The sequence below is a fragment of the Lepisosteus platostomus genome, chromosome 2 (assembly GCF_059453375.1).
Source record: "Lepisosteus platostomus isolate fLepPlt1 chromosome 2, fLepPlt1.hap1, whole genome shotgun sequence".
Lineage (NCBI taxonomy): Eukaryota > Metazoa > Chordata > Actinopteri > Semionotiformes > Lepisosteidae > Lepisosteus > Lepisosteus platostomus.
In genome coordinates, this window is record NC_142612.1 from 70,955,368 (window position 1) to 70,974,947 (window position 19,580).

The following is a 19,580-nucleotide window of genomic DNA, read 5'->3' on the forward strand; positions in this document are numbered from 1 at the left end:
TTGAAAGCTTGTCCCAGAAATGCCAGCTGAGAGTCAATGTAACAGTGCCCTCTACTGTTAAATTATATGAACAAATGTACTTTGTAAATTGCTTGGTTTGGACATCCGGGCCATGCAATCATGCATATTGATTATTTTTGTACTCATAACTTTTCACTGAGATCTGTCTAGCTTTAAAGGATGTTTTTATTTTATTGTGAATAATGTAACATTGTCCTTAAGACTTTAAGCACAAACTAGCTTTAAGTATATGTCTGTTCAGTATTTTTCCTATGATAGTGATGTGTTTATTTGCTCATCTTAATGAGTTTTCAACTTTGCAATCACTGATCTTTCAAAGGAATGTTTTTTTCTGCCCCTAAAGGGTTACAAATGCTGACTATCAGGACATCTGGGAATATTAAAACATTTTTTAATGCGCAATGAAAAGAAAACCTCCTCTATGCCAAATTCCTTCACATTTCTATTTGTTGGTTCTTTCAGAGCATGTAACCATAGTAACTGAATACCACCAGTAACCCTGGCTTGCAGCCTAGCATAACTACATTTATTTGCCACAGATCCTTCCAAAGATAAAAACAAAACGTATAAACCTAAAATAACCCTTCTTGCTGATATTCTCTATTGTTGAAGGTTAAAACGTTCTATTTTTATTTATATTAGCAGCCTAGGATAAGTATGAATCCTCCCATCGTCTGAACATCTAAATTATGTTTAGATGCTCCCTTTCCAAATTTCAGAGTCCCATATGGTTGACATTAAAATTCCTCAGGCTTTTTCTCATGCAGCTCATAAAGGAGAAAACACTGACAGCACTGGCTCTACAGCCAGATTCCTTCAGCAAACTTAAACAATTCTGAGCAAGATGTCAAGATTGGAATGCTTCAGCAGAAGAATGTGCCCTCTACTTCGGAATGATGTGGGTTCGAAATCCCCAGCTGAGAAATTCTCAGAACGGCCATTCAGATCTATGGAATTTGAATGCTGCTTTGTAGTGCTTTCAGTTTGTCACTTTACAAATTTGTATTCATAATTTTCTGCATCAGTTGAAGTACTGGGAATGAACTATTCAGTTTAAAGGTTGGGAAAAGGAAGCCAAATACCCTGATTCACCTGGATAATGGAGATAAAGTATAGCCATATTGGGGGGAAAAATTAGTTTTCAATGACCACAAATGTGATTTTCAATGTCTGAAATCAACCCTGTACTGACCAGCTTTTCAGGATGCTGTAGTCATTGTAACATACCATGCCTGGTTTTAACTGTACTTAGGCCAGGAGGGAATATCAGTCATGAAACAATAGAACAGCTCTGCACTGTGGTTCAAATCAACAGTCATGCAGATTTGGATGTTAATGCACAGTCAGAGGGAGGTTCTCCAGATGATGGTAATGATTTATTTCAACACACTCCCTCTGTGTCACCTCATCTTTCTCTTGGAGCAAACAAAGCCCATCAATGATGCTAGAAGAAGCTCGTTGTGCATGATAAAAATGACCATGTTCTTTTCTATATAAACTGCTTTAAAAACCAAAAGGTTTGTCCCTCAACATACCATTTCTGACTTCAAATTAGATCAGTGAAACATATAAAACGTTTAATTTACAGGTACAAAAATATTTACCACATCTCTTAATACACAATAGCACCTTCCACTGACCTTTGACAAAGAAAACACAGAGAAAATCACCATTAAAAAAGAATGAAATAAAGGTACAGACATGACAAGAGTTGACAATAAAAAAATAAGTGCTCCAAGAGATGTTGCGCTCTTCTATGAAAGTGCAGGACATTGTCCGCTCCACTGACGATTACTTTAAAAACCAAATAACACATCAGGTGCAGACTACCTTCCTGTTCTCTAATAATATTAAAAAGTAGTAAAGGAGGTCAGTTTTGTATAAAAATATAGAGGCAGTGCAATGCTTCCGTTGAGAGGTTTGTCTGCACAGGATGTCTTATTTAATTATTCATACATACATATATATGTGTATCCCTAGTCTCTTTGCCGCCTGCCCCTTATTTACTGTAGGAGACCCAGATAGCATCACTTCATGAACAACATTTGCAGTCCAACAAGAGTGGCAAATTAACTGCAGCAGGGGAAGCTGGCTGTGGGAATGAACCAGTGACTGGGCACAATGATGGGGTGCTCTTGGGTTTCCTGGGTAAACATAAATGACAACTAGGCAGGACTCTAATCAGAGGAAGACCCAGCCTCCTTCTCCAGGTACTTTTTCACTGTTTTTGTGGTATCCTCTCTCATGTCCTGGATGTGCGCATCCAGACGTTTGAGCAGGTCTTGGGAGCGCTTGTTCTCATCCTCAAGGAAGCGAGTGGCAACAGAACTCACGGGCGAGGCAGGTAGAGGATCCTAGGGAGGAAAAGAGAAGAAAAAATGACCATTTAAATGTTTCGCAAAAGCCTGTGGCTGTTTTCATAGTGGTCATTTTTTGATGCGAAGAAAGCTAAAAAGGATAACTCTGCATTTTACTCCATGAGAAGCACAAAAAAAATACAAATTTGTAATGAAGTAGTAATCTATAGAGATCTTTACAGAGAAATGGGTTTTCTCTGGGTTGCAGAAGTCCCAGCTGTGAAAAGGTGCCATTTTATTTTTGATTTACCTATTGGTTTAACATGTCAGCATAACTAGAAAAACTAGAAAAAATGTTTCAAGAGACAACTAACCAGTGATGTAAACTCCTCATGTTCCACAGACCCAAGAGATTTTACTGAGGCAGTGTCAGAGGAACTGTCCTCATTCCTGCTGTGCGCTGTGCTTGGACGTGTAGATTTTTCCTGGTCTCCTTTCAATGACTGGGAGGACGAGGAAGTTGGTGAATTACTCTTATTGGCCAGAGACTGTCCATCTGGTAGGCTGGGGAAGGATTTGAGATTGGCTTCTTGCAGGCGACGTTTGAGGTTCTCAATTTCCTTTTCATAATGCATAGAAGTCTCTTGCATCTTGGTTTTCAAGTCCTGAAGCTCCTGCATGTGTTTCATCTGCATCTCCTGGACTTTCCTGAAACAGACTGCAGGCTTGCAAGTAACTGTTCGAAAATCACAGGGAAGTCCTCCCAAAGGGTATTCTTTATTATAAAGGGAACTTAAAGAAATTCCTTGGCCATCGCTTCATATTTCCATCTTTTTCTCCTCTGCCGGAATGATACACTCGAAGCTGCCTCTTGGGATATCATCTAAGTGTGAGACCAGAACCCGGAATATCTGTGGCTCTTTCACTTTTACAAGCATCGGAAAATGAAAGAATCTAAGAAAATAAAGCTCAGCCAGGCCTAGACTCATCATCACTGCCAACAAGATGACTAAATAGAAAGGCTGGGTGTAAAACTCTGTGACCTATTTACTAAGCAGTAAACTGGTATGACTTCTAAAGAATGGTATGGTGCCTAATTATGGCTACATCCAAGGAAGGAGAGAACTTATGAAGAACGGACTAGATTCACGCCCACATTCAGTCAGCTTACGCTCACTAACCTCTGCTCTTGAGCGCCCAGCTGGGTCAGCTTATTCTGGCTCTGCTCCAGTGCCCTCTCGTACTTGTCCTGCCAGGCCTGCATGGATGTGTCCAGCCTGGCACCCACCTCAGCCAGGTCCTTCCGCAGCTGCAGGTTTTGCTGCTCGAGGCTGTCCAGGGAGGACACGTAGCCGCCTCTCAGCGCCGTCAGGGATCCCTCAGTCTTCTGCAGCACACCGCGGTTATCATTCATTGTGGGTAGAAAGCAGAAATGACACGTAACTAATTGTCTTTCCTCATGAAAAAGAAATCAAGGACTGGCCGTGTCACATATTCATGGCGATATCTGAAGTCTGTCCCCCCCAAAAAAAATCACATGTGAAGACCTTTGTATTGGAAATTTCATCCATTTATTATCTGATTAGACACTTTTCCCCGAAGAGGGTTATAGTGACACAGAGCCCATCCTAGAAGCATATGGCACATGGCAGGTTGACAGAAGACCACATGGCTGCCCTGGACGCCAATCCATCACAGAGATTTCAAAGTACGCACATTCCATTAATGCAAACAAAAATGTGCCATGTCAGCTCTGTTAAATAAACTGAATTCCTCCCCCACCCCTCCAAATCAACTACTACAAACATGCTTAGAATAAGAACACTGCTAATTCAAGCAGGTAGCTGCGTCTGTATGTGTAGACTGCAAAGGAATAAGTAAAGGTTTATTCCACGCTGAAAAGAGAAGAAAGGAAACACAACGTTTCAGTTGTGGAGCCGTCTCCGGGTGTCACCTGATGAAGGCTCCACAGCCGAAACGTTGTGTTTCCTTTCTTCTCTTTTCAGCGTGGAATAAACCTATTACTTGTTCCACTGCTAATTTAAGCCCCGAAACACTCCTTCAGTTTAGGACTGTAGGCCCTACAGTTCCGAGGTTGCACAAACCTTAGAGGTCCTGGATTCCATGCGTTCAAGAATCTCAGTCAGGTGCTTATTCTCCATCTTCAGGGTCTCCAGCTGCACTTGTGCCACCTGCACAGAGAACACCAGCAATGAAGTCTTTATTTGCAGACTTGCATCCTTATTCCTGCAGTCCAAAGACAAGCCTGTCGCGGATGGCAGTGGCCTGCTGGCATGCCAAGGTGCCCCACTCTTCCGTGGGCCGATTACCCTGCCACGCGCACCTTGAGTTCGGCTGCCCTGTGCTCCGTCCTCTCGACCTCAGCGCGGAGCTGGCGCTCAATGCTGGAGGCAGAGCCGCTCAGAGTTGCTATGGTGATATCCCTCTGGTGAAGCTCGCCCGTCAGCTTGGAAACCTCTTTCTTCATGCCCTCCATCTCCCCTCGATGTGTCTGCAGTGCCCTCTGCAGCTCATCCCTCAGCTGGGTGACAACAACACACCTGTTCAGTAATCTAACAAGAGCTACTGCAAGGCTGTTTGAAAAGCTGGGTGGTTTTGGTCATTCCTGTTGCATACGAGCTATAGCAGCCTTGGCATCAGTTATCTACTCTATTGGATTCATTTAGTTTTCCAAATTTACATGACTAAGCTAAATTCTGGATAAATAACTTATAAAACTACAAGGACGGTGTCCCTCATATACTGGACATGTACATGACTGAACTATAAAACATTTCAACAGACATTCAAACCAAACAAGAATGCAGCTCTTCTAGGTAAACTGACACTAAATAAGAGTACGATCTCCGTTATTTCAGATTTATTTCTGGTTTGAAGTGTGTTTTAAAAAGAGGGAACCTATGACTGTTCTCTACTGCAAAGCAGTCCATGCACAGGGCTGATTTACTTGAAGAGAAGGTACCACACACAGAAGAATGAAACAGCTGCCCTTTACTTTCTTATTTTCGCCCACGCAGTGGTTGTGCTCCTCTTCCATCCGCTGGAGTTCCTGCTGTTTTCCATACAGTTCTTCTTTAAGACCCTCTGACTGAATGCGCATCTTTTCAAGGCTAAAAAAAAGGTGAAATTTCAGGATTCATATCAGGTCCTCTCTTTTAAGCTTCCACATAGTATATTTTAATCATCAAGAAAGGGTACAGTCTACACAGCACATAGTATATGTATTTACCTAGCATAATTACGTTTCATGCAAAGTGGCGAAGGCTACTTCATTCTGGACTTCCTACCTTTCCTGAAGCAGAGCCACCTCTGCTTTCAGGTGCCCCTCACATGCGCGTGTAGCACTGAGCTGAATTAGAACCTGCTCCAGATCCTGTCTCAGAGGTGCCAGCCCTCCAGACATACCCTGCTTCTGTAGGCAGCTTTCAAGAGACCTGAGTAAAGAAAATCCCACAGGGAATAAATAAGAAACTGTCTGCGATAAGGTCTTCTGGGAAAACCCATTTTGAAAGTACTGTACAGGTCTTAATCTAAAGATTTTGGAATGTTTTTTTTTTAAATAGCATTAATAATGCAGGTTAAGTAAAATGTTGTGGTACACATATAACCATATAACACACATACCATTTTCTAATATGTTAAATGCACTCAAGTATAAAAACAACCTACTGTATGTGTCTGCCCTTATGTCTTATGGTTTTACAGCATTTAATTTAAATGTAACTCTTTACAGAAAACAGTAATGGTCTAACAAACTGTAAACAGGAGTAATTCTGCAGTTAGTAGTGTGTAGGAGGTTTAAAGCTAGGATGTCACACCTGATAAGATGCTCTTTAGCCTGCAGGGCCTCAGACAGCCTGCCCAGCTCAGCACGGAGCTGTTTCTGCTGGAGCCCTGAGCTACGGACAAACTCATCTTGTGTGTTCAGGGTGGCCTTCAGTTCGGTTTTCTCTTCACTCAGCACCTGGATATGAAATGCAGCACAATCAGCTTTAACAAGAGCCATTCAACATCCTCCATCACATGGAAACCGCTGGGAGATTCTTTCACGTGCTCACTATTGAATGTGTTAAGTCACAAATTCATGAACCTTCAGGAGGATGACCTCCTAACCTACTCATTTTGGGTCTTTTTTTAACTGAAAAATTACCTTATGAATTGCCACTACAGATGACTTGATTTTTGCTTGTGTCATTGTTTGTATATTTAGAAAATAGCTTTGAAATGAATCACTACCATTTACTTAATCCTGCGGTTCAGCGCTACAGAACGGACTATGCATCGAAAACTGCTGTTGGGGAGTCAAACATCCAAACTAAGGACTTCACTCATTTTCACCATTGCTTTGACTTTCCCTCGTTCTCATCTCCGGCACCTACCCTGCTGACCTGCAGTTCCCTCCTGGAGTCTCCCAGTTCTTCCCACAGAAGGCTGAACCGCTCTAGCTCCATCTCCTGGGCGTGCAGTCTGTCCTGGGCTCTTTCCAGCTGGCTCCGGAGACGCTGGACCTCCGACTGGATGGCCAGCTCACTCTGCTCCTGCTGGCGGCCAGAAACCTGGGAGTGGTAGGCAGCCGACTCCTGCTCCGCAAAAGGGATGGAATTCACAGACTTGGAAGACTGATTGAAAAATGCCACTGAGAATTAAACGTTGGGGATTGACAAAATTGTATTTAATTTTTTTTAAATTAGCTAAACTGACTGCTCTTTTCTGAGTTCCCACTCTAGGAGGTGCAGCCTGTGATTCACTGCAAGTTGGCCTCTTGATCAGAACTCCTGGAGACAATGCCAGTCACATTGCTGCAATGTGCAGAAAACTAGTTCCAGCTGCTCCAAACGATAAGCTAGAATCCATTTTTCCTCCACATTCAATTCAGTGTCCCAAAAATCAAATCTCAAATACTGTACATAAATCAACCTTGCCAAAATGCTACTCAGTTCAGAATACATCTTGAAAAAGATATACTTCTGTGTAAAGATCTTTCTATGTGTTGTAGAATGCCTTGCAGAAAGAAATGTTAATGCCACTCTTTTGTAGAAAGTGATGCTTGGTCTTTCACAGCACAAAGCTTGAATGCGTTTTCTAAATCATTTCAAACACTGACGTCCTGCACAGAAGGCCCACCTTAAGGCAGGCAAACAGAGGGGGAAAAAATAAGAATGCCATCTTCCTAAACTGCATTATTACCTGCATAAGCTGATACTGCTCAGCCAGCGTTTTCCTCTGAGCCTCCAGGGCGGCCACCTGTCTCTGGTACTGGAGTCGCTGCTGCTCCCACTCAGCTGACTTCTGACGGAACTCCTGAGAAGCACAAAAGGCAGTCAGGAAAGGCCACAGTGCAGACGGGCAAAATTCTGAACTCTATCTTCTGAGACGTCTAAGTGCGATACACACATTTTGGAAATGATATGACAGAAAGTTCATTTGCTTTACTACAAAAACTTGTTCTGGAATCGACTTATTTTTTAGGTTCAGATGTATAAACTTCCAATGATGTGTGGCAAAGGGTACCACTGCTCATCCTAGGACAGGAAAGTGGAGGATCATTCAGTGACACAAAATAAGAGCGTGTGTTGTACTATTAGCCCCCGAATACTGTAAAACTGAAGAACTCCAAATACTGTCAAATCCATTTACTGATCCAGTATTTCCATAACGATCATCTCAATTCAGAAGGTGGTGTGGAGATGAGTCAAAGCTTCACATCACCTCTATTTTGCCGTTTAATCTGCTCAGTTCCGTCCTGTCTTCTTCTCGGCTCCTGGCTCCTTCTCTGGCCTCCTTCAGCTGCCGGCGTTGCAGCTTCTCGTAGCTCCGCTTGAGCTTGGACAACTGCAGCAAGGTTCAGACACGCGCCTGTTCAACCACACTCTAATCCACAGCTTCACAAGATTCCAGCGCAAGTTCGTTTCTTCCCTTACAGTTGCCAAGTATCCGAGTAACTGACTGAGTGCCACGTGCAGCACTTCACAGTGATTCAATTAACCTTTGTGCTAGTACCCTACAGCAAAACGGAAACGCTGAAGTCCAGCATGGCTTTTCTTTCCTCTGTTCTGCTCTGCCTCAGAGTGTTCACGACAGATGTCCGGAGAAAACCTGTGGGGACACACCTCTTCTCGAACTCGCTGCAGCTGCTCCTCGTACTTGGAGACCAGCTCCTGCTTCTCATTCTGCGCCTCTAGCAGCTGCTGTCGGAACATTCCCACCTAAGAAGGAATGGACAAGAGTAACTGGGTGCGCTCTGAGGACTCCATTGCCCATTCTCCACCTCACTGTGGGATACTAATGCTGTAAGGAGCACTGGGAAAGCATTCTGGCCATGTAAGAAGGAGGCACATACTGGCAGAGACATTTACATACAATTCATGGATTTTACGTAAACATCTGCTGAATCTCAGTTTCACGTGCATACCAGTAATTGATTCTGGCTGGCTGATAGCTGGGCAAATAACAATCCGATTTTGCTTTAATATGAACGAGAAAAGGTTTTTGCCACTCATTTCATAGGATATTTTCATACCAAGTCTGTTAAGATGACAAGCATACAAAGCCTTCCAACACAACCTCCATGCCAGCTCGCCTTCAGCATGTCCTCTACAAAGTTCACTTGAAAGGCTGTGTCCTGAAGATCTAACAAAGACTTCCTTGATTCTGAACACTGACCAAGAGTAAAAGGAGAATGTAATATTCTTTGATAAAAAATTCTTTTAAAGAGTATTTAGTCGTCAGTCATAATGATCTACAAAACACACCGTGAAAGCTCTCTCTCTTTAGCAAAGACTGTCACTTCTCCATACCAACTTATCATCCCCCCTGAAAATAACACAGATTTGACCATCAATCTCTTTTCCACCCTCCTATACTTTCCTTCAAGAACACAGGTCCAAATCAGGCCCATTCGTCTAATGAAAAAGTATACCCGTAAGGCAAGCTGACAGGATTGACACGTCTTCACCATGAGTAAATTTCCCAACGGGGATTATGAAATCTTACATTTATATAGCTGAAAATGTATCTTCCTACAACCATGCAAAATATGAAAATTGCCAAGCTTGTCTTTACCTACACCCGGTCCACTACGCCAATACGAAGCTTGTCGCGAAACACTTCTGACAAAAGTACTAGCTGTGGCAGTACCTCCTTGTGCTTGTGCTCAAGAGCGTCCCTGGCAGAACGGAGCTCCTCCTCTCGAACCTGCAGCCGCCCCTGCAGGGCCCGGTGCTGACTCTCCCACTCGCTCCTCTTGTGGGCCACCATGATGTCGATCTGACGCATCAGCTCCTGGAGCTCCGGTTCACACGACGACAGGATGGCGCTGGGGAGGAGAGAGAACGCGGATTCCAGCCTCTCCACGCTTCTGCCTGTGTGGTTTCTGCCTGAACTCCCTCTTTGTCTAGGGAGCAATGGTGGAAACACAAGCTGTCCCATCTGCTGCTGAAGCAGGTGTGCATAACATGTCTTAAGTGGCTTAAGTTAAGTGGCGGAGCAAAACACAAACTCCAAATCCACATCCACTAAGCGTGAGAAAAACAGTTGTAAGGGAAACATGATAAGCCTAATTGTGAAGTCCCCCTACCTTGCAGTTTCATCCTGTAGCGTCCCCCAAAAGGCCTCCATTTCACATTAATGCCAGTAGGGCATCTGTCACATAAAAACATGATGATGTTAAGAATGTAACACTGTATTATTCATTCAAAAAGTAAATAAAAAATAAAACAACGCCATCCAACATTTACCGACTGCCACATACTTCCTTATAAGTTAAAGCGGATATCTAGTGGGGGTACGAAGATGAATAGCAAGGACAATATCTCTTCTAAATGCAAAAGCCGGGCAGGAAGAAAAGATTTGATTTGGAGAAGACTCGGTGATGAAAAACATCTTAAGTTTCTCCAAGAAGCAAACTTACCTGGTTGCCGCTTAGAGAGGTCAAAAATACAACCAGAGTCTGGAAGAAAACGCAGGAAAACGAAAGAGATTAATGTAAAGGTGTCGATACGGACAGAAACCCAATGCTTAAATACATCCTTCCCACACTGCAAACCTTAACTGAGTCCAGCTGTTTCCATGGTTAAAAAAATACAGGGGGCCGCTTCTTCTCTCTTTTCGCCAGTCTCCCTTACAATATCGCAAGCTCAGCTCACAAAAGGTGTCGTGCTCATTAAAAAAAAAATGCCTTCAGAATAAAACGTTATCGGCTTTCTCCATTAGCTCTCAAACTTGCCATCCGGCTACACGCAGTCCCGAACAGCTCTGGCGAGTTCAAATGTTTACAGCTCTGTACGAAGAAGGCATCATGGGAAAACATGGTGGGTCTCGGAAGCGTCGCGCCCGCTGATTTCTGTCCTCTGTAGCAGACAATAAGCTCTTGAGTGGGGCTCTTTTGCCGGGCCCCGGAAGGATAAAGAATAACTTAAACGAAAATTGGAAAAACTCACCACGAACACGTTTCCTGCGATTCTAGACAAGGGTACGTTTAGTATTTATGGATGCAACGTAACGCTGTTTGTACAGGCTCGTTGGTCTAGGGGTATGATTCTCGCTTAGGGTGCGAGAGGTCCCGGGTTCAAATCCCGGACGAGCCCAGTTTTATGCAACTACTACTAATAAACGCGAATACTTACTGATGTCGAATTAAATTCATAAACTGGACTTGTGTGAATTCAGATGTATGCAAGTAGTTTCGCTACTCATAAGAATCTAAAAGTGTGTTTTCAAATGTTCATCAGACAGTTAGATAAGTCTGTCTCTGCATTGGTACACCTAAAATGTTATTCTTTGGCTACATTAGATTTAAAAAAAATCAGTGCAGTGTAGCCGTCAGAAAACAAAAATATACATGCAAAGGAGGACGGACATCGTGTGGCTCGTTGGTCTAGGGGTATGATTCTCGCTTCGGGTGCGAGAGGTCCCGGGTTCAAATCCCGGACGAGCCCAACTTTTGAAAACATGAAAAGTAGGCATGTTATCCTAATCGGGTTTAAATAAAAACCATCCCTTGTGGGTATATAGCACTTTAAATGTAGGAGGGGACCCATGTCAGTATCCATTGTTGAAGCTCCTGCGCATTGTTGAAGCTCCTGTGGGACTCCTGCGCAAATAGAAGTTATCATCCTACCTGAGCAGGAAAGACCGTACGAGTTCGATATTTAAATTCAGACAGGACACTGTCTTACGAACAGAGGCATGGGATGTGCAATAAAAAGACATTAAGACGTGTATTGTCTCATCCTAAGCATCCACGCACACCTGAAGAAGGCCCCACAGCCGAAAGGTTGTGTCTCTTTTCTTTTCAGCACGGAATAAACCTTCACTTGTTCATTTTCATCCTAAAGCATGCCACCGGATAGTGTACCGTGTCCCTTTTCATCGTACTGGGACGTAGATGTGGATCTTGTGGTCCGGAGGGAAGAGGGTGCCACCATCCCAGCCTAGCCCAGCCCACTGGTTCACAGAACACCACAGATCGCAGTTATCCCACCTCAGTACTGGCCCAGCTGCGTCTGCAAGCAGTCGATTGATCCCGGAGTCTCGTCTGGACGGTTTTTCAAGAACCCTGGCAGTTTGGGCAAAATGGGGTTTTTCAAACTCTAGTGACTGCTGTAAAAACAGGGATACAAGAGTTTATTAGCTGCTGCTATCATTAAGGAGTTTAATAGCTGCTATATCATTCATTAGATCGTATCTGGTTGCACAGTGGCGATCCCGCCTGGAAAACAAGCCTCACAGCCTTCTCTTCTTTTCTGCTCTGTTATGCTTGTTTTTTTTTTTTTTTAAGGCAAACAGCCTAGCCATTACGGTAACGTAAAAGCTCCGATATGCCGACACGTAATACACAGTTATTTAGAGCTAAGATTATTTCTCAGTCATAATTAATTTAGAATACTCATGATGGTATAAGTCATAATTCATACGTTCAAGACGTTATAATGTCTTCAGATAAAAAGCAAAGCGCTGATGTAGGCTTTTGATGCAGCGATTGATGTTTTGTTAGCGTCCTTTCGGCTGCTAAACGCTTTGCGGCTCACTTTTTTATTTGTGACTCTCGATTTACCTGCAAACGTTTTAGTGCCATAAATTATAGAGACATCCACTGCAATTATGCAGTATAACTCAATCTAATTGTTGTTTTAATATGAATGAAATGTGGATTATTATGGTACCATGCATGGTGTTTTAATCATGTGCAATCATTTGGGCCCCATTAATTTACACCTAACGTATTTTATTTTATATGTGGCTTTCTAGAAAAATATGCGCTAGCGGGCTCGTTGGTCTAGGGGTATGATTCTCGCTTTGGGTGCGAGAGGTCCCGGGTTCGAATCCCGGACGAGCCCCGTTTTGTTTACTGTGTTTTGAATGGTTTTCCGACCTTAATTAAATGAGTGACTCTCATATTCCAAAAAAGTAGCACCGATAATAATGACGTAAAGCCAATAACGTTAAATAAAGAGTAAGTGAAATTAAGTGAAAACACTTCTCAGAATAACAAAATCGCCAGAAATAATATCAGCAACAGGTATTCTAACTAGAACTAGAACTGGAATGACCAAACTGATTTTTTTCATTTTAACTTTAAGAAACACCGATGCGTATATATGTTCATCAATAGAGGGCAGAGCAGCAGAACATCTCAACCTATAACAATATTCCCTTCGTATTCCAAAAGGGTCTAAATCATTACAGAACACAGCACAAACACCAACACAGTTGTAGGTTTTACTGTGTATTTTATATTTGTGGGAAAATAAAACATATTTTAATGGTGAAAAATGCACAGAAAAAAATACATTTTTGTTCTAGTACATATACTAAATACATCTTCGTTACCTTAAATGTATTGATTTGATTTTAAGCTAAATAGAAGCGATATTTTATAAACAAACGTGATTTATGTTTTCAATTTTCAAATGTTATGCATGTCTTTAATTACAGAGACTATTAATGGTTAACAAACCACTGCAGTTACTGATACAGATAACAGTAACAAAATTAACTACACCTAAAATAACTAAGAACTTATTTTGGTAACTTTTTGACATAATAGTTAAAGCCTTTTGTTGAAAGCTTCCTGATATAATTCTTCGTGTGTAGGTCCCTTCGAAAATACACAATTCCTGTATTCTCTCTACCAATATGGCGATGCAATCTGCATGTGATAATAAAACATTACTCTTTCTTCCATAAACTCTATGGTTATACCACGTGTCGCCCAGCGGACAAAGCTGATTGGTGAATATCATTTCGGCTCATTTTTATGACGTCAAAGAAGTTGCTCCAATGGGTGAGTAGGACTTCTAATCCCGTTCTCGTTGGGATGTAAACGGAGAGTAAAGGCGGGGTGGGGGTCGAGTGTGAGTGAAAATGGTGAGATCCCTTTTCTGTTCAATTTTGAGAACAGTTTTTAATGTTTTCTGTGTACATTTCTTTTCACTATCAGAAATTAATTTTTGAAAATGGTTTTGACTACCGGCACCGTGAAGAGATTAAATTACTCAAACGTTTCTTCAAAATATCTTTAAAAATACCAGAATTAATTTCTTTAATCCATTGGCAACCAATTCAAATTTGAAAGAGCATTGTAATAAAGCTAAATCTTGTTTTTTGAACAGCCGTACGGTTTGCATTCACCTCTCTTTGCAGCTGGATGTACGTTTAATCCGCAGGAAAGCTTTGTGTTAAGTAGATGCTCGTAACGTGTTTCGAAGGGTCTGTGTGTCGCGGATGTTTCTTGGCGATTCCGATTCCGCTTTTTTTTTAATAACTTGAGCTATTTAAACTATGATCACGTTTTTCGCTCTGTTGAATATTCCAGTTGAACTCTTACTATCACTAGCTGAACTGTTATTAGTAACTTAAAATTTGCGAACTTTTAGCGCCCGCACACGGTAGGTATGATTCATTAAGTAAAGCGCCGGAGAGCCCATCTCTAACGAAAAGTGTAGACGCTGAGGACATGGGTTTGGGATAGGCAAGGCCTAGTTTAGTGCTCTAGGGAAAGATGCTGAGCCGAACAAGTTGCCCCGAAAGGCATCTTAAACGCCCAGCTTCTTGTTATTCAATTTCAAGCTTGATCAGTGCAGTATCTGCAAATCAGACTTATTCCAGACCGTCTCTTGCTTTCCAGTAGTCTTTTTGGTACCTTTACTGAAGGAAATCCAGGAATTGTGTTGTTTACAGCAAGAATCACACAATATTAATGTGCTATCCCAGGCATGTTTCAAAAGTATTACTGATGTTCTTACAGACACAATTCATAGTCTGCCTTTTTTTGTAGTGACCCCGTGTAGATTCTCATGTGATTTGGCCTGGATTGCTGGCAGGGGGTTTCACAATCCTTTTCTTTCCCTCTGCAGTTATTCTACTCGTTTTTTAAGTCCCTTGTGGGGAAGGACGTCGTGGTGGAGCTGAAAAATGATTTAAGGTGAGGGCCGCACTGGCCAAAAGAAAGAGAATTTCGAAGTTGTGGCAGTCGGTGAATTTGTAAACGAGGTTTTGCCTCAGTTTCCGGAATTGGAGACGGCGTCCGCAAATTTTACAGTCTGCTCAAGACCTCGGAAAATCTGTCAGATTGGTCCCGGTGAGCCACCAGTGGAGGAGCTTATTCTTCAGGACGAGAGCCAAGCTGGAACGAAAGCCTGTACATCCACTTGGCTTGCAGGACTGTGATCGGCCTCCTCTGTCATAGGGGGTTTACACTGGCCTGTAATCTCAGATGAATTTAACTAAGATCTCTTAATGTCTAGAATAAAATGACAGAAGATAACAGCACATCATATCCATTTTAAAAAAGAGAATCCAAGGTCCAGGTACAATATTGTTTGTACCTCCTTATAGGTGTGTCAGAGCAGAAAGTTAAAATACTAAAGGGCGGCATTCATAAAGACCTGAAGGAATGAGGTGGTTATATCAGAAATACAAAGAAGATTCCAATTTCAATGAATGCTTAGAATGTATATTAAGGTTTTTATTAAGACAGCGCTTTCAAATTTATTAGCAAACCACCAAACACAAAATAGTTCAACAATGGCAGTATGAACTTGATGCAGTACAGCAATTAAATTAGCTTATGTTCCATAATCCATAGCAACATTTTTGTTAAACATTGTAAGATGAAGTCACAAGGAAAAAACCTTTAAGCAATTTTTTACGGAGCCCAAATGATCTAATTATAATGTTTTTTTTGTTATTGTGTGCTCTTCTATAGTATCTGTGGGACACTTCATTCAGTTGACCAGGTAGGTATTTTGTTTCACTATTCTATTTTTATGTATATCTTCTCCCTGTTAAATCCACAAATGTAAAAGTGGCAATAGTGAAAATCATTTTTTCATTCCAGGTTGTGAAAGGTTAGCTTTACCGTATTTGTATTTTACAGTGTCATTGCAAAATATTTCTGAGTGATAAAAAGCTATCCTTGCTGGATAGTTTCTTGACAACTCTTGTAAAATGGCTTAGGAGTTTGACAAGCAGCCTTTTCATTCTTGCTATTGCAGATCAGCAGTCGGTAATGGGGCTTTGCATGAAAATTCTCCATGAAAATTAAGCAGTTAAACCCCTGTCATTGAATCAGAGTTTATTTTATTAGTTGGTATTTTTTTCAGCCATGCATTTTGAAGCAGGTGATATTCATATTCATTTTCTCACCATATTTGGAGAACGTCACGTCTTATCCTGCTAATTTATAATTCAGGTGTTAAGTTGCCCGAAATACAACACAGTCAACAACTCTCATTGCCAACTCGTACCTTACCACTAATTGAAACATGACAACATTAATTATACAGAAATATTGGCTACTGTAGAAATGAATGGGATTGTGGAAACCGTCCTCAGGATCTTTTTTTTAACTTTAGGAAATAAATTGAGGTTGGCTGTCTATGTATATTATAGTATGAATATCAGCATACTTATATTTATTTATTTTTACTTTTTTTTTTACTTTCATTACTTCAGTATAGTTTTGCCAGTTCTGCACTTTTACATTCAAACCGTGCTTTTGTTGCAAACCCAGTTAACTCTTAATTGGTGGAAAACCATAATCATTATTGACTGACATTTTCTCCTTTTTAGTACCTGAACATCAAACTAACAGACATCAGTGTGACTGATCCAGAGAAGTACCCTCACATGGTGAGTCTGTTGACAAGATCTGGTCCTTTAACTGCAGTCTCAGTTTTTCAGACTGGTTGTTTAATCTCGGTAACATAAATTAATTGACAGTATCACAAATTTTACAAATTCTGGATTAGGAACTAAATCATGAATTTTCTGAAAGTAGTGTATAGTTGCCATGTTGTTGTGAAGCCCTGGTCTTTGCCACGGGCAAGTTCAAGAGTTTGTGTGAATTGAGTCATGAAGCGGCCCTTCCTGCTCACTAGTCACTGTAGTGACTAATGTAATGGGATGTACGGGCGAAGTAGTACAGGTTGTGCAGCAGATGTTTCACCACAGAAATGTGCATGAAGAGTTAACCAGTAGTATTTGTTGGAAAAACCGTCTTAACTGAGAGCAAAATGTCTGTTGGATTAAAAGAGGTGTATTCACAAGCCTGCTTGTTTGAAATGTAATAGGGCCGTTTCACCTCATCAGAAGATTGGTTGCAATTGTAGAGTATGGTGCTCTGCAAACCTGAACATTTCCAGTACTTTGTGATGTAAATTGGGGGTTTTACATGCAACTGCATACATCTTACTTTCAATGTACTCATCAATGCTTTTTTTTTTTCTAACCCCGAAATATTAAAATAGCATTGCGGTTCCCCTTGAAATGGCAGTTCTTACAGAAAGACGGATGTATTTCATCTAATTGTTCTCGTTTAATAACTGACATTTGCCCTTCCGGAAAACAAGGACTCCTGGAGGAGCTAGACTGATCTTTTTTTATCTTTTGCCCCTTTGGTCTGTGACCCTTAGCTGTCTGTGAAGAACTGCTTTATCCGAGGCTCAGTGGTGCGATATGTGCAGCTCCCTGCGGATGAGGTGGACACACAGCTGTTGCAGGACGCCGCACGCAAAGAAGCCATGCAACAAAAACAGTGATCACATGCTTGAGCGGGGTGGGGCAGGGGGGTGTTGTTATTTCCACAAGGGTCCTAGGCTACACATTCACTGGAGCATGTGTAAAACCATAGCCTAAATAATACATCTTAATTTTGTTATTAAAGTAAATGCTTTCTTAATTGGATTTCAGTTTTGTGTAATTAATAGGTGCTCTGATTCAGTGATCGTATCTTTCAGTGTTTCCTGTAGCTGTGATGCTGAATCCTCGCTAAGCCGTAGAGTGTGGATTTGTAGGGTGCCAAAACCTACTTCGTCAGTATGGCAACTTGGGTGGTTGTTTCTTTATTTATGTATCCCTTAACTTCTGCTTCTTTCTTGAAACAGAAGTGGGGTGCAGGCTAATAACCCATTTACTACTGGAATGGGGGAAAAAACTTTAAACATAACACTTTTCAAAGTACTTCTAATTAATGAGAAATCAAAGTAACCTTTGGCATTTTTAAATTAAAGAAAAGACTATAACAATGTATTATCAGGCTTATAAAAGCTTAGTTTTTTTGTGTGTATGCAGGCATGTGCAGGGATTTTTTCTGTTCAACAGTTGGTAATATCTATAAGGAGTTTCTTTTGTTATTCTGTCCCTTCCTGGCTTTAAGCATTGATATAGCATCACCACAATCAGCCTGGCATCAAATGTGTTCAGAAAACAAGGTGTGAAATTGCTTTATTAAAGTAAAACTGAAAGGAATGCTGTTAAAAAGTGCAAGATCCTTAGGAAGACTTGTTAGTTTTTTATGATAAATCATACAGATAGAACATATTTATTATGTTCTAGACATAAAACAAATGATTTTTGTTTAATTATGGTTTCACAGCTTTTAGCAACTGCTTTCCTTCTGGGTAATGAAAAGATCCTAAAAGGGGATTTTTCATTTTAAAATTTAGAAATGTGAAAAGAAAAATAAAGCACACTAAAATGTAAAAAACTTTCTGTAGGAATTGTTATGGTTTTATGTTCTGTTATGTTTTGGTGCTGTGTCAAGTTTATTTGAAATGTTTTGGGGAAACAAAACTGTGTAAACAATAGCACCAGAAAAAGTTGTACAGATTTGTTTTTGCATACACCCATGAATGTCAATTTTGATAAGACCTTCCAAAACCAATTTAAAAGACATTTCAGTCCATTTTTTTTCTTCTGATGAACAACTGAAGAAAACTGAGCAGTTTTGGGAATCAAGGCTGTAGTGTACTGCAGTGAAACTTACCATTTAAAGATTTACCTGGGAACTGCATTAAGCCAAGTGTATAACGGAAGCATTTTGGCCCTTAAATATCAGTTCTTCTTCCTAAACATCAATGTAATATTTTTATAGAAAGAATAGAAAAGTGCATGCATTTTTTCAGAATTGGTAACAGCCCTCAGATTCCTTTTACAAGGTCTTCCTCGGAACCATGTACACACAGTGTATTGCAATTCTAATATTGTAACATTAGTTAACGCACCTAATTGGTTAGCACAGCTTTCTGACGACCTCCACAAAGATCATATGCACAGATTTGAAGAATTAATTTAAAAGAATAATCAAATCAGATTCGCACAATAAACAAATTATCAGTTTCTGGATGAATTACGGTTGTATTGTCTCTCTGAACTAAGTCTTTACCTTTAAATAGGAGTAAGAAGAGTGTCTTTTGAGTTTAAATTTTTGCTCATAGTGGTGTGGATATGTAAAAGCTTTACATTGAATTTATAGGAGTTGGATTCCCATTTCCATTAATTATGTTTGTATGTTTAAACTTACTTAATGGTGGATTTGGTTAATTTTCTATTTGGTTGAGTCACAATGATATGATAAATGATGTAGTGTGTTCTGAGAGACTATTTTGTTAAAAAGTAGAAATAAACGTTTTTTTTTCCAACCCGTGGTCTCCGATTTTCAAGTGGTTTTATGGTCTTTTTAAGTCATATAAACATAAAACGTATATGTGAAAGAAAACATATACGGTATACATTAAAACATACATTCATCACATCTGAAACAGGCTACTGGCATACATTACAAAAAACAGAATTCCCCCTAATTGGTGTTTCTTAAATAAATCATATGGTCTTCGTTGTTTTACCGTTTCCAATAATTAGACCTTGCTCCTGTTCTGTTCTCATTTCGTCAATGTGACGTTAGTCGAATTATTTTCTTTACACTGAGATATCGGAATAAACATTTGTGAAACGCTGCGG

At 40.7% G+C, this 19,580-nt stretch overlaps 2 protein-coding genes and 3 non-coding genes across 11 annotated transcripts; 4 read left to right on the top strand and 1 right to left on the bottom strand.

Annotated features, from left to right (window-relative positions):
* Positions 1–1,577: 1,577 nt before the first annotated feature.
* On the bottom strand, positions 1,578–10,795 carry cep63 (centrosomal protein 63). Of its 7 annotated transcripts, none has more exons than XM_088616659.1 (16): positions 10,778–10,795; positions 10,249–10,287; positions 9,916–9,980; positions 9,477–9,654; positions 8,450–8,545; positions 8,049–8,171; positions 7,527–7,640; positions 6,719–6,919; positions 6,158–6,303; positions 5,627–5,773; positions 5,335–5,449; positions 4,663–4,860; positions 4,424–4,510; positions 3,500–3,705; positions 2,693–3,026; positions 1,578–2,375 (listed from the first exon to the last, which is right to left on the bottom strand). In XM_088616659.1, exons 3-16 carry the CDS (start codon positions 9,954–9,956, stop codon positions 2,199–2,201), a joined length of 2,163 nt encoding a protein of 720 aa, XP_088472785.1. In that variant the 5' UTR covers positions 9,957–9,980; positions 10,249–10,287; positions 10,778–10,795; the 3' UTR covers positions 1,578–2,198. The 7 variants fall into 7 exon arrangements, with proteins under 7 accessions (XP_088472785.1, XP_088472782.1, XP_088472784.1 ...); XM_088616656.1 differs by having other exon boundaries at positions 9,477–9,732; positions 10,778–10,792; XM_088616658.1 differs by lacking the exon at positions 10,778–10,795 and adding an exon at positions 10,384–10,654.
* A 57-nt stretch (positions 10,796–10,852) lies between these two features.
* On the top strand, positions 10,853–10,924 carry trnap-agg (transfer RNA proline (anticodon AGG)). The gene has a single exon. It is a non-coding gene; the product is annotated as a tRNA-Pro (tRNA).
* Positions 10,925–11,203: 279 nt separating this feature from the next.
* Positions 11,204–11,275, top strand: trnap-cgg (transfer RNA proline (anticodon CGG)). Its single transcript has one exon. It is a non-coding gene; the product is annotated as a tRNA-Pro (tRNA).
* A 1,329-nt stretch (positions 11,276–12,604) lies between these two features.
* On the top strand, positions 12,605–12,676 carry trnap-ugg (transfer RNA proline (anticodon UGG)). Its single transcript has one exon. It is a non-coding gene; the product is annotated as a tRNA-Pro (tRNA).
* Positions 12,677–13,606: 930 nt separating this feature from the next.
* Positions 13,607–19,261, top strand: lsm2 (LSM2 homolog, U6 small nuclear RNA and mRNA degradation associated). The gene is made up of 5 exons (XM_088616663.1): positions 13,607–13,706; positions 14,696–14,763; positions 15,547–15,577; positions 16,413–16,472; positions 17,255–19,261. Exons 1-5 carry the CDS (start codon positions 13,704–13,706, stop codon positions 17,378–17,380), a joined length of 288 nt encoding a protein of 95 aa, XP_088472789.1. The 5' UTR covers positions 13,607–13,703; the 3' UTR covers positions 17,381–19,261.
* Positions 19,262–19,580: the final 319 nt, after the last annotated feature.

What these genes read in the sequence shown, in the direction of transcription:
- cep63 (XM_088616656.1), bottom strand. Translation starts at nt 9,956, where the DNA reads ATGGAGGCCTTTTGGGGGACGCTACAGGATGAAACTGCAAG. An exon ending in GATTAAACGGCAAAATAGAG is followed by an intron (nt 7,641 to 8,048) that starts GTGATGTGAAGC and finishes TGTGCTTCTCAG; the next exon opens with GAGTTCCGTCAGAAGTCAGC. An exon ending in GCGTGGGCGAAAATAAGAAA is followed by an intron (nt 4,861 to 5,334) that starts GTAAAGGGCAGC and finishes GTTGTCACCCAG; the next exon opens with CTGAGGGATGAGCTGCAGAG.
- lsm2 (XM_088616663.1), top strand. An exon ending in CACTTCATTCAGTTGACCAG is followed by an intron (nt 15,578 to 16,412) that starts GTAGGTATTTTG and finishes TCTCCTTTTTAG; the next exon opens with TACCTGAACATCAAACTAAC. An exon ending in CAGAGAAGTACCCTCACATG is followed by an intron (nt 16,473 to 17,254) that starts GTGAGTCTGTTG and finishes TGTGACCCTTAG; the next exon opens with CTGTCTGTGAAGAACTGCTT.